The sequence below is a fragment of the Athene cunicularia genome (assembly GCF_003259725.1).
Source record: "Athene cunicularia isolate RWA chromosome 14 unlocalized genomic scaffold, athCun1 chr14_part1, whole genome shotgun sequence".
Taxonomy (NCBI): domain Eukaryota; kingdom Metazoa; phylum Chordata; class Aves; order Strigiformes; family Strigidae; genus Athene; species Athene cunicularia.
Window position 1 is genome coordinate 7078825 of NW_020799118.1, and position 13669 is coordinate 7092493.

General features: G+C 41.1%; 3 protein-coding genes across 4 annotated transcripts in view; 2 read left to right on the forward strand and 1 right to left on the reverse strand.

Moving 5' to 3' along the window:
* Positions 1–465: 465 nt before the first annotated feature.
* On the forward strand, positions 466–10072 carry LOC113485661 (acyl-coenzyme A synthetase ACSM4, mitochondrial-like). Of its 2 annotated transcripts, XR_003399467.1 has the most exons (9): positions 466–666; positions 1129–1339; positions 1833–2040; positions 3879–4022; positions 4454–4610; positions 6131–6210; positions 6695–6818; positions 7212–8073; positions 8162–10072. XR_003399467.1 is itself a non-coding variant. In XM_026858994.1 (8 exons), the coding sequence occupies exons 1-8, from the start codon at positions 466–468 to the stop codon at positions 7431–7433; spliced, it is 1347 nt and encodes a 448-aa protein (XP_026714795.1). In that variant the 3' UTR covers positions 7434–10072. The 2 variants fall into 2 exon arrangements, 1 of the variants encoding a protein (XP_026714795.1); XM_026858994.1 differs by having other exon boundaries at positions 7212–10072.
* THUMPD1 (THUMP domain containing 1) overlaps positions 8626–13669 on the reverse strand; it is an 8561-nt gene continuing 3517 nt past the window's right edge. The window contains exons 3-5 of the mRNA XM_026859147.1: positions 13190–13498; positions 12576–12824; positions 8626–12022 (exon numbers count right to left, since the gene is read on the reverse strand). Of these exons, the coding sequence (XP_026714948.1) occupies positions 11694–12022; positions 12576–12824; positions 13190–13498 (887 nt within the window). The 3' untranslated portion in view covers positions 8626–11693. The remainder of the gene's footprint in view (positions 12023–12575; positions 12825–13189; positions 13499–13669) is intronic.
* LOC113485660 (acyl-coenzyme A synthetase ACSM3, mitochondrial-like) overlaps positions 13353–13669 on the forward strand; it is a 13865-nt gene continuing 13548 nt past the window's right edge. The window contains exon 1 of the mRNA XM_026858992.1: positions 13353–13392. The gene's annotated coding sequence lies outside the window, so the exon portion shown is untranslated. The remainder of the gene's footprint in view (positions 13393–13669) is intronic.

Consider the following 13669-nt stretch of genomic DNA (forward strand, 5'->3'; position numbering starts at 1 on the left):
ACTGCTGTGGTACTTAAAACGTAGGAATAGTGGGTACCAGTCCTGACAAGTTCTTGACGTTTTTTTGTTTGACTGTTGGTTTTGGGTTTGGTTTGTTTGGGGCTTTTTTTAAACACCCAGCTGTTCATGGTTTCAAGCCCCTACTTTTGTTGGCCAGAATAGGAATTGTCAGCTCCAAGGGGAATTCTCTGAGAAACTTGTGGACAGATGAAAAAGCAGGAGACTTAAAAGGATTACCAGACCTCTAGCTTACCTGTAAGGAGAGGTGGGATAAAATGTCATAAAGAGGTGGGCTTGCTGCTCTGTATACACCTGTTCCATTTGAAGACAACAGCTCATCTGGGAATGTGCACATCATGCTACTATTAATTGATTTTTCTGTCTCTTGTAGGAGGGAAATAATAATGAAAAAATAGTTCTGATGGTTATCATCTCCAAAAGCCCCCATATATCTGCTTTTGTGCCATGAAGATTTTACTTGAATTTAAAGTGTTGCGGTCCCCGTGGAGCATCCAGACACTCTGCAGATTGTTCCACCAGTATCACAAGACTTTTGCACCTTTGAATTTCTCAGATTACGAAGCTATCAGTCGGTGTGAACAGGAAGTACCTGAGTACTTTAATTTTGCAAGTGATGTGCTGGACAAGTGGTCTCAAATAGAAAAGGTAGCATTTCTGACCTTGTAGATTCAGTATTTTTAGTGAAACTGTGTCTCTGTCCCCAAAATCAAGTCTAAAACCATCACTGGCTTCAGTGGGACCGGTATTTCCTCCTCTATTTCTATTTTAACATAATCTTACATTGCAGAGAAATGAAAGGCAATTTGCTTTAGCATCAGAAGGGAACACTGTGGCTTGTCCCCGTGACTCTGATTCAGCAGCGTGTGCAGTGCTGGGTTTATAAAAGCCTCCAAGTAATTTGTGAGCATTACAAATCAGGTAGGTATATGCACTAACTTATATGTGCCTTAGAAAAGGGCTCTTTTAAACAAAACATGCTTAATATTCCTGCCCTAGAATATGTAACACTATCAGATTCCACTGCCTGGAACATCCCAAAAACTGTGCAAGGAACTACAGGAGTCTTAGAAGTAACCAGTGTGCTTTTTACCCTTGCATTGTGTGTAGGAACGAAAGGAACCATCAAATCCAGCTCTGTGGTGGATAAATGGAAAAGGAGATGAAATTAAATGGAGCTTTGAAGAGCTGGGTTTCCTGTCCCAAAAAGTGGCCAATGTGCTCTCTGGGCCATGCAGTCTGCAAAGAGGAGACGGAGTTTTAGTGATTCTACCCCGACTCCCAGAGTGGTGGCTGCTGTATGTGGCTTGTATGCGAACAGGTGAATTGTATCATTCCTAATGATCTGTAGATTGTTTGTTACCTTCTATACCAAAAGTTGGTTAGCAGTTCATTTAACAATTACATTTCTTATTTGACTTCATAGCTTGAACATTTGACAATCAAAGGGGCTGACAGGGGTAGTCTCTTATGACTGATGGAATTACCTTCATGACTTTCCTTTTACTTTCTTGGCTTGTGTTAAATCATTTGATTTAGCTTCAACAGACTTAAGTTAAAGCTGCTAGTGTTTATTGCCCCAAAGTTATACTTTATACTGTGCCTGGGGCAAAGGATCTCAGAGAACCAGAAGCTGTTTTGTACTTCACATCTGCATATCTGTATTCAAGTTCAGGTTTGTTGGACTTGGTTTAGCTTCTTCTCATTTCTGAATTGAATGGTGCTGGTATTCAACAAATCAGGAGAAGGTATGAAGCAGTCAGGACTGAAAGTGAAAAATACCTAATAACTTTCCAATTTTATTGCACTTTCAGGTGTTATCATCATCCCAGGGACAACACAACTGACAGCACAAGACATTTGCTATAGATTGCTGGCTTCCAAGGCTAAGGGCATTATTACAACTGATGTGCTTGCTCCTGAAGTGGACTCGGTTGCATCCAAGTGCCAGTTTCTGAAAACAAAGCTAATTGTATCTGAAAGCAGCAGGGCCGAGTGGCTGAACTTCAGTGATTTGCTCAAGTAAGTGCCTTCCACCTTAACTCCATCATAGTGATCTCTAGTGGAAAATTTCTGATGTTGTTTAAACACGGTTGCACACTTGTGTCTCAGACAAACTACACAGCTTTGAGGGGGTGGGATAGAAAGCAATTTAGTCTATTTTCTATTAAGAAAGGGAATATTTGGGAATAGCCAAATTGCTAATTAAAAAATAAGTGCAGTCTTATGATGCCTAGGTTTGTTATATATGAATATGAAATAATATGGAAAAATGGACAGGAAAGTCTCTTTTATTGACACCTGTGGCCTATTTACCCTCTAAAGCTCAAAGAAAAATATTCTATACAAAAATTGATGATAATAAGGCTAAAGGCTAAAAAAGAGCACTGCAAAATGAACTTAATACGTTTAGGAATCCACCTGCCTCACTGCTGAAAAGCAGCTACAAAAATGGCACCCAACAGGCAGCTCTTCAGTGCAATCCATGGGACTGTAGAAGGCACGGAGAGGCAGAGTGGGGAAGGAAAGCAAATACCTTGCTGCAATCTGCCTACGGCCCAGGGTGTGATTTTACCAGCTGATATTTTGTTAAAAGCATCTATGTAGATAAAACCATTTTTTCAAGGTGGAATCCAAGCTCTTCAGTCACTTCAAGAATTTTATAAGATGTGCCATGTGTTCTCACAACCACAGGTGTCTGAACTAGCTCTACTTGTGCAGCTCACTGTACAGTCTCACTGCATTTCCCACTCCTCCTTCAAACACTTCAGTGTCACTAAACTAGAAGACAGAGGAAGCATTAACACTACATTCTCAAACCTCCCAGGGCTACTAAAACATTGTCAAGTCAGTTTGATGAATAGTCTTTCATGCTGGGCTAATATTCCATGGCTGAGTTCCATGGCAGAGGGTAAAATTGATTTGATAAAACCTAAATATTGTCTGGAACTGCCTCAGTCCTGCAGAGGCTGTCACTGGCGGTCAGGCAGGTAGCCTGTCTGGTTTCCCTTGCAAAGTGCTGTTGTCTGGCTCCAAGGCTGCTCAGCTGTCAGGCTCCCAGAGTGCCGGGCTGCTGCCCTGCCTGGCTCACTGTCTCCTCAGCTCACTGGCAGCCTGCCTACCTAGTGGGCTAACTGCCCAGACTCCCCAGCTCCCCATGTCCTCGGCTGCCTTAGCAGGCTGCTAACCTGGCCAAGAAGCTGTGGGGCTCCAGAGTGAGGGCTCCTGGGCAGCCTGTCTGCTTGCCAGCCAGCACAGGGAGATGGCTGGCCTGGGGAGACACCCTCCCATGCCCAGCCTTGCAGGCATGGGCAATAATTGCATGCCAGGCAAAACCTTCTTGAACATCAGTTCTGGCAGGGAAAAAGAAATGGTTTTGCTTTGTCATCCTAGTAAGAGATGGGAATATTTCCCTGTCATGTGCCAGATGACCAACAGTTTGAGCTTCCCCATAATTCCCAAACATGGCAAGGATAATAAACTAGTGGGACCACCTACCAAAAGAAATGGCAGGTCCTCCCTCAGCTAATCACATTAAAGCTGGATGATAGGCTTTCTGGGGGGGCACTTTGGTCAAACATAAGATGTTGGGCCTTTTGTTGGTTGTTAAGGGGGACAAATAAGAGAGCCAGGTGGCATTTTTACTCTGGAAAAGGTGGACATGGATACTAGTTAAAGAGCAAGATCAGCAACACTTTAATACAGAAGTAGCAATGCAAGAGTGAAGGGATCTCAGTAGTTTCTTATCCCTCACATCTTGCTATACAAACAGTCCTGCATATATTTGACACAAGGGATCCAAGCTAAGTGTGCCGAGTATCAACAGCCACTGTTTCACATATCCTTTCATTTTTTTTAAGGGATGCCCCTGCTGTTCATAACTGCGTAAAGACAAAAAGCCAAGATCCAATGGCAATCTACTTTACCAGTGGCACCACAGGATATCCCAAAATGGTTGAACATTCCTATGGAAGCTTTGGTCTGGGTGTTTTTCTCTGTGGAAGGTATTCAGCTTATTATGCCTTTACAGCTCTGAAATGTGAAGCAACCAGAAGAGTTTTTGTATGTGATAAATTATGGTAGATGATGGGGCTCCCACAATGACAATGTACATGTCATTTCTTTTGGTCTCTTCAGCTGAATTGTACCCAAGAAGCAAGGATCATGTTTGATATGGTATATGGCTCTATTTTTGGAACCACATGCCTGTTAATCCAGGCTAAATAATGAGTTACGATATTGTTTGATTTATCTTTGCCATCAGTATAAAGGCCAGGCAAAAGGCATTTATTTGAGCTCTTGAGTTTCAGATCAAATTCACCATGCCTTTCTAAGCAAAAAACAAAGAACCCAAAACTGCACCAACAAAACACCCCTCACATTCTTAATTTCCACTTGCAGACTCCCTTATATTGGCCACCTTTGTCTTCAACAGATACTGGATGAATTTGACTCCCTCAGACATCATGTGGAACATGTCAGACACTGCTTGGGTAAAGGCAGCTATTGGGAGTGTTTTTGGCCCGTGGTTCCAGGGCACGTGTGTTTTTGTACATGCCATGCCACAGTTTGATCCAGGAGCAATCTTAAATGTAAGAACACCATGCTCACAATAAACAGTTACTCATATTTCATGTTGTTTTCCAGAGAGGCCACAAAACTAAGGCTCTTAGGTTTCTGGGATTAGCTGTTTGAAGATGGCATAACCACAAGGTGATTATTCTTTGAACAGGAATATAATACAGGAAGGATTTTGCAGCATGACTCTTTTGGGCACAGGATATTACCAGCTGCTTCTTATCAGTAGGAGTTACTGGTATTACTTAAACCTCTCCCCTACTGTATTTCACTATTAGTGAAAAATGAGCAGAATTACATGTAAATTAATATTTTAAATACACTGCTGTGACCCTTAAGGAAGGCCAAGTCAGTACTGGAAAACACTGAAGATGAGAGATTGGCTTGTTCTAAAAAGAAATTATTTCCAAGCTTCTCAAGCCAATCTGAGTTTTAATCTAACACAAAGAGAAGAGTGCTGTTCCCAAATGGCTCAAAGCACCTATGTGGAAAAGTATACATCCTAACACATGGGGGTTATTTGAGGATTGTAATCTCATTTCATTTCCTTCCTAAAATGGTAGTTGCTAGTTTGATTTTCTTCTTGTCCTTGCAAACACCTGCTTCCAATGTGCATGGGATTTCACATCTCTGCACAAAATGAAGCTTGATACTAGAGGCTGCTTTACCCATGGTGTGGCTGAAGTGAAGGCTGGTGAATGAGGTCTTCCCCCTGATTTTATTTAGTGCTACCTGTCCCCCTCTCTGAGCAAATTTTCATTGCAGGCAGAAGTGATGTTAAAAAAATAAAAAAGGCTTAGCTCTACCTGAGTGACTGTGAATTATCTGCTGGTGTTATGGGTGAGAAATAAACATGTATCAGAAAACACAGGATCAGCCAAGATCTTTATTTTTCTAGCAAGACACCCATGTCCTGTGTTCTGTCCCAGTAAAGGAGGATATGTAAACTTGCCAGTCCAAAATAACCTTTTAATACAGCATTACTCACAACTTGGTCAGAGCTCATGAGACTTGGCTTTGAACGTCAGGCCCTTCGTCAGGACAGCTGAGGGAGTTGCCGCATGTCTAAAGATTTGCAACAGTCTGGTTCAGAAAGCGTGGAGCTAGATAAAAGACTGACTCAGGCAAAACGTTCAGAAGAAACCTGTAATTTTAGGTGCCTCCATTCTGAGCTGCCTGACTTTGTCCTAGGGCAAGATGTGGGCTTTACCAATGTTCCCCGCAAAACTTACACTGTGCCTCCAGGGCCAGGGTTTCATACCAAGCAATGGTCCTTGTGCTTCAAGCAAGCATCAGGATAAATTAGGTACACTAGTGATTTACTACAATCGATGCATCACCTCTTCACTGATATTTGGGGCACTGCAACATCTTTCCTGAACACTGACAGTGGCAGCAATTACTTTGCTTTCCATGTAAGTTAGGTTATAATTAGGTCTTGTAATTTGTGCACTAGTATGGAATAGAAGGGAATAGTTAGCAGCAAGTTTTTTTCTCAGAACAATATTGTTTAACCTTCTTTTATTTTTGTCAGACCTTGTGCAGATATCCAGTGACCACTCTGTGCAGCACCCCAACTGCCTACCGCACGCTGGTACAGCATGACCTCACCAGGTACCACGCATCCGTTAACAAGTGACTGTGCCATGCCAGTTTAAGCTCTTGCCTGTCTCTGTAACAGTGATTTCTGCAGGCCCTCACAGCCACCTAAACTCTGAGAGTGGTGGAAATTCTGTGTTGGACGAAGGGGCTTTTCCTTAGCACTGCAGATAGGTGGTGAAATCCACTCCTTAGGCATTACAACCTAGAGCAAATTTTGCCCTGCGGCGCTACAGAGTAAATACAGAGGCTGGTATTCAGCCCCTGAAGGCACAAACATGGCTGCATTGCCATCAGTTCTGTGTGTCTTCACAACTCACCGCTTCAGCAGCCCCTTTCCAGCCCCACTCCAACTGGAGCTCTAGGCTTTCTCTCAACCCTAACCCTAAGAGGATCCAGTGCATCCTGAAGGCATGGGGTCACACATACAGATATCAGGGAGAGCAGAATTTGGCCCTTTCTGTCCTCTGATACTCAGCAATGTCCTCTGTCTATGAAGGTACACATTCAAGAAACTGAGGCACTGTTTGAGCGGAGGGGAACCACTCAACCCAGAAGTGATGGCACAATGGAAAAGCCAAACAGGACTGACTATCTATGAAGGCTACGGCCAAACCGAAACTGTATGTTCAGCTTTTTTGTAAAGGATTACAACTCAGCTGTCACTTAGGGGACTTAGATATCTCATTCCTTTTGGTAAATATGAAACTTGGACATATATATTTGACTAAAAAGAAAGGTGACATTAGAATATGTGGCAATTGCCTACAAGAGGGTTTATTGGTTTGCTTAGAATTACAGCTTGGTTATGCTACTGCTTCTAAGACTACTTAAGCTGTAAAATATCTTGAACATTTTGTCCAAGACTCTCAGTGAAGTTTACAAATGTTTTTGCTGGTACAGATGGAAGATTTTGATCTTAAATTAGCTCAACAGTGGACATAGTACAAGAACAGGAATAGCTTCAGGAATGACAGTGAAAAATACATGGGCTGGCTGGTTGTCTTTTCCAACAGGGAATAGTATGTGCAAATATGAAAGGAATGAAAGTTAAACCAGGTTCCTTGGGAATGGCATCTCCTCCCTACAATGTTCAGGTATGGTGGTCCCCTTTCCCGTTTGCTGTTGATTTCACAGGAAGTAAACCACAAGAGTACAACATACCGTACAGTTTTCGGTACCATACAGTGGTATTCAGGGTAGGCTTTTTTGAGCTGTTGGCTGCTGGTTACTTATAGAACATAGCTTTCTTAAAATGGGAAGTTATAATCACCCATTTGCCTTTTCTATTGCAGATTATAGATGAAAATGGCCATGTTCTGCCTCCTGGGAAAGAAGGAGACATTGCTATCAAAATGGATGCCAAGCGGCCTTTTAATTTTTTTACTCGATACGTGGTAAGACAAAAGTGAGTTTTCAGAGAGCCAGTTGAGGTCTGCAGCATGGTTAGTATGTATTTATATCAACAGGAGCAGGTACAACACCAAAGAGCTGTGGCTCTTGACTTGACAGTGTTCTGACTTACAAAATTTCCATTATCTCCACCATTCTTCTGCAAACCTATTGTGTGATCTTCAGTTCTATATCTGCCCTTGTGATAAGTTTTCCCCTCCAGAAGCAGCAAGCATAAGCTCTTACATTCTTGAGACAGAAAATAAGCAGTGAAAGATACTATGGTAGTGTCCAAAAAAGCAAAGTTATCTCTAAGCTTAAGGCTTCTCAATATATAGAATATTTGTTTGTTCAACAGGATGATCCAGTGAGAACTGCTTCCGCAGTCCGTGGGAACTTCTATATCACTGGAGACAGAGGGAGCATGGATGCAGATGGATACATATGGTTTATGGGGAGATCTGATGATGTCATCATCTCTTCTGGGTTTGTAGATTTCATTAAAATGCCAAGAAATGTCTAAAAACCAACCATATACCTTTCACCTACTAAGCATTTAATTTCTTTCTCCCAGGTATCGTATCGGACCATTTGAAATAGAGAGTGCCCTGATACAGCACCCAGCTGTCGTTGAGTCAGCTGTTGTCAGCAGCCCAGATCCCCTCAGAGGGGAGGTAATCAGCAGTCACTCTCCTATTCATACAGTGTCTCCTGTGATGGAGTCCACCTCAACTCCCACTGAATTTATATGATTTTTAATATAGCTATACAAACTTTTCCATCACTTTACCCAAAGCAAAGGGAGCAGTATTTTCTGTATCCCATATTCTTTTTTTTTTTTTTTTAAATGGAAGTGTAATTCTTAAGATTCCTAAAAAACATGATGCTGAATATAAAAATGTATTTGTTAAGAACTGATGGACACTTTGACCCACTGCCTGGAAAATATTCATTACTTTAACAACACATGTTTACAGAAAAGGCCCTAGCTTCTAAGAACTTTAAAACAGTCCTTTACAGAACTCTTACAAATTTGGAAGCAGAGTTTGAGAATTCTATCATGTATTACTTAGGACCTTTACTAGTGTCAGGTAGAAACAGTCTTTCATCCTAATTGTAAATCTGCTTACACAAAAGCAAATTTTGCTCCAGTGCGCAGGTGTGATACAGCAAGTCTGTGTTGCAGGCAATACTCACTTATTCTCAATTAATTGCCCCATTTGTTAGGTTGCTCTCGTTTAGTTAATGTTACATTTATTTTTTATTTTCCCTTTGTAGGTGGTAAAAGCTTTTGTAGTCTTGTCTTCTTCCTTTAAGTCACAAGATCCAAAGAAACTGGCCTGTGAATTGCAAGTTCATGTCAAGAAAGTCACTGCTCCATACAAGTACCCCAGAAAGGCAAGTAAACACGAGTGTATTAAAAAAAAAAATAAATCCCAAACACCTATTTTAACCATGGAGGGCTAGAAACAAAGATTAGGCTCAGTTCAAATGCAGTAACAAACAAAAAAACCCCAAATATGTGCTATGCAAGAAAAATGACAAGTATAATTTTAAAGACTTGGGAAAATAGATACAACACAATCTAAACCCAAATTAGTTATCTCCCCAATCACAAATTCTTATTTAAATTACATAGGATGGAGACCTATACTGTTCTGAAAAAAAATTATAAATGAAATCTCCTCACTTTACTTTTTCTCTTTTTGAATCAGATTGAATTTGTCCAGCAGCTGCCAAAGACAGTCACTGGGAAAATCAGACGGAATGAACTGAGGAACAAGGAGTGGGGACAGAATTAGTTTTCATAAGCAGTCTTAAAAAGCCTACACCTATCAATTTCATTCATCATGGAGCTTTTCTATTACAACTGTAAGCACCAACATAGCACTGGATTTCACCCATTAGGCAGTGATTGTGTAATAATCACAAGGTTTAAAAACTCCAACTGTATGGTTTTTAAATGCTTGTGTTCTTGCTTAACACAAAAATCAAGCCTACTTAGCAAGGCATATGCAAACACATCTTCCAACCCCCTAACACTTTGCAGAATTACAGTACAAGTAGAAGCAAGTGATTACCAGGTGAAGGAGCAGTTTGTTCATTCTTTGAGACAAGATATTTTAACTCACAAGAAGCTTATCAGTGAGGAAATCACAATAGTATGTAATGAAGTTTCCAGAAATGGCCATAGATCTTGCATGCATCCAAATTAAGCACCCTGCTTGTATGAATCTCGAAAGCCTCAAAGTTTAGTAATTAATGTATTAACAATGAGTATTGTTAATTAACAATGAATGAAATTGCAAATTATGAAAAATCATAAGTAAAAGAATGTGGACATCTTTAAGACTGCACCATAGGCAGCACTGAAATGTCAGGCATGGGCTTGACAAATGGATGGTGGCTATTCGGCAGTTTCTTCTGAAGAACTGTAGTTCCTGTAGGCATACAGATGAGTGAGAAATAGAAGGGAAAAGCAAAGCCCCACAAGCTATCCATGAGTCTATCTGTGTCTGTAGTATGATAAGTCTTGAATTGTGATCACCAGCATCAGCCATCAATAAACATTCACAGCTGGCCTTCATGTCTGGTCTCAAAAGGTTCTTTCCTATGTGTGCCCTACACATTGCTGGTTTTACTTCACACACAAAAAGCTTTAACTTTTAAAGAAAATGCCAATGGAGGTAAGAAAGCAGGGTTTTAATAAATGGATGGTAAGGGAGACAGGACTGGGGAAAAGTCATCTTAATTTCCAAACTTCTAAAACAATTTTGAGAGAAGAGGAAAATATACTTTAAACACTGCCAAGAGACTTGAACACATCCTTTTCATTAAACCAAGACAAGTAACAAGTGTTATTCTTCAAGATGAGTCTTTTCCTAATAGCAACCCAAAGGCTTTTATGCTAGAAATGAAATACTAAAGCTAGACAGTTGTACAGGAAGCATACTCAAAACCCTATTAGAAAGCAGGTTATAGCTGCACTGGATTTGGTTGGTTTTTAAAAGTCACTGGAATATCAAAAGAGCTGCTGTAACAGACAACAGAAAGACTCACTACCATTACTTTCAATCTGAAACAAAATGAATACTGTAAAGCTAAAACTTAATTCCCCTTATTCAGTAGAGTATCATGGAGAGCTTCTTTCATAAGAAGTTTCCAGGCAGTATTTAAATTCAAATTTTGAGACCCAAGAAAAAAATAAAAACAAAAAAAGACTTTATAAAACCCCCCAAGGATAAAGTCTTTGGAAAGAGCAGCAGAAGGCTATTTGCAGTAAATTACTCAAAAGGATTCTGTTCAGTGACTATAGCATTTCCTATAAACCAGTAACTAGTTTATACACAACTAATGTAAACACACATGTAGTTTTTGCTAAAACCACCTGCAATGTTTGTGCTGTACTTCTACTGTTCTAGAACAGTCAGATCTGTTACTCTAAGTCATCTCATAGTATTCAAGTATTCTGACCACAGCAGTTCTTTCCATTCAGTTTCAAGACTTAGCATAATCTTGTAGAGCAATGTGTGTGTGTGTGTGTGTGTGTGTGTGTGTGTGTATAACCCTCCATCACACAGGAAATGATCAGTTTTGGCTCATTGTTCACACAGAAAAATGTATCCAAGTTCTGCAGTCACACAAGTTGTCAGATCACTTCCTTAAAGCCCTCTGCACTCAACTGTCTTTTTCAGATCTCTCACTTCTGTCAGTACTTCCCGACAGAGCTGATTCTGCACTGCCTTTTGGTTTCTGTAGCCATCAGATAAAACAAAGAAGAGTCAGTATATGTCAGGATGGCCACATTTACGTACGCATGCACACACTCATGCTTTTTGTGCTAGGTAAAGGCAATGCAGAACAAAGCCAGTGAAGAATGACAGCAAGCTTCACCAGAAAGATGATGCACCCTTGAGCACTCTTACATCTGCTGTGATGTCAGCTCCACCTGCAATGAGCATTAAAATTCTTACACATGTGGATCTTAAAAACAAGATTTCAAAACAAAACCCACTCTCCTCTTTAAAAAGCCCTTTCAGAACTCTAGGGCAACTTTTTTTTTAATAGGTTTTGACTGTGTTTACCTTTCCCTTCTACCACATTTTCTACACTGTCACTGCATCATTCCCTTTGGGCTCAGCTTCTATTTCACCTTGATTCTTGCTCTCTTGTTTTACTTCTCTTGAGCTCTTCTCCTCCTCCTCGGTTTCTGGCTTTACTACCTTCGAGTTCTGTTCTTCTGTCAGATTTGATGGTGTTTGTTGTGTTTCTTCTTTGTTGCTCTTCACCACCTCCTGTAGATTGTATTTTCTGAACAGAACATAGTCTCTCACCACACTCAAGCAACAGACGTTTTTTATTATTTCTACCACAACTGTATATTGTGGGTTATTAAGGTCGACTTTGTTTTCTGGATTAAGGCTGCCCACAATTCCTGTAAAACAAAATGTAGTTTAAAAGATGCTGCAAAACTGTTTCAGATTATAAGCATGCCCTATTGAAAGGATAAAAGTTAAGAGAGAGAAGGCAACATCCCCCTTAGCTGTAACCAATTACTCATTTTTGCAGTTGCTTAAAATAGCCACATGGAGCAGGACTCTTATAATATACCACCAGTAGGACCGAAGTAACTGAAAAACTATCCCACTGAAATTATTTTGAGTCATATATTCAATGGAAATAGTAACACATTATTTAAACATAGCATCCAAAGAGAAAGCCTGATAGCAGCTATTTCAAAGTACATATAACTGACACTACAAATTATATTCAACACTGTACTCTCTTCTGCTTGTCTCTTAAGATATCAACACCAACAATACTGATGTCAAGATTTTCTAAGTCTTAGAGAAGCTTTTTTAAGTCAAAGTTCAGATTTTTAAGCAACAAATATGTAAGCCCACTTTTGATAATCTGACCTATACTATGTATGCAGTTGTGGGTTGCTTATACACTTGTTCTTAGTTTGGTGTGAAATCCATACATACCTGCCAGTTCCTTAATTACTTCTTCCCTACTCATATGACTATTATTACGAGCTTTGTAAACAATCTGAAAAGTGCCCTTATTAGGGGCTTTAAACCAAGGCTCAAAAAATGTTTCTGTGTATTTTTTCATATCCTCCATAAAAGCCTTGCAAGTTCCAGAAATGGGTAGCATGCGCAGAATTACTCTTGTTTTCTTCTTTTTAGTGGCATGCATATCCTTTAATATATGGTGCACCAGGTTCTCAGGTTCTACAAGAAAAACAGCTAGGTTTGAGAAACACATTGAAGGCATTTTTTCCCATCTTCCCTCCTCTAAATAACAAGCTGGGGAAACGCATGCTTGGCTGTACTGCTGTCAGCCTCAAATCCTTTTCTGTAAAGAGTTGGTTTACTATACTAAAACTGGATAAACAGATTATTTTGTCAGAGCATCTCTTCTACATTTTGCGCCTCTGCTAATGACAAAATTCAGTGACAATGCTAAAGGGAATGGGAAACCCTGTATTTGTTTGGTACACTCTAATTCCTTGGAAGTCACACTCTGTGACTTGTCACTAGCAGTTCAGAGCAGTTTACCCCCACAGCATTACATGCAGCATCACTGGGTGTCCCACCTATGCCCCGGGTTCTGATGAAGACCACGTTGTTGGCACCACTCTCCACCGACTGGAACCGCCGCAGCTTCTGCTCCGTCGAGGCACGGATCTGGCCGACCTCCTTCTTCAGGGCAGCCTCCACATCGTCCTCATCCTCCTCCCTCTCGCTTCCAGAGAGCCGCTCCTCATGATCTGAAAACTTCACACAAAGCAGGTCTCTGGTGAGTAGCGAGTAACAGTGCGAATGACTTAACCGCCAGCAAGGGCCTGGAAGTGATGGGCAAGGGCCTTTTCTCTCGCCAACCCGAGGGGCTGCGCTGGGATTTGCTTACAGAAACCGGCATTTTCGTGTGCGTGGAGCACACGGGTTTTTTGACACAGAGAAAGGGAGCGGAGGCCTCACGGCGCTGCTCTCCCCGCGGCATCAGGGCGGGATGCGGACCTGGGGGGCGGCCGATGCCGCGCAGGGCCGCGCTCCCGGGCCTCGGGGCCGCCTCC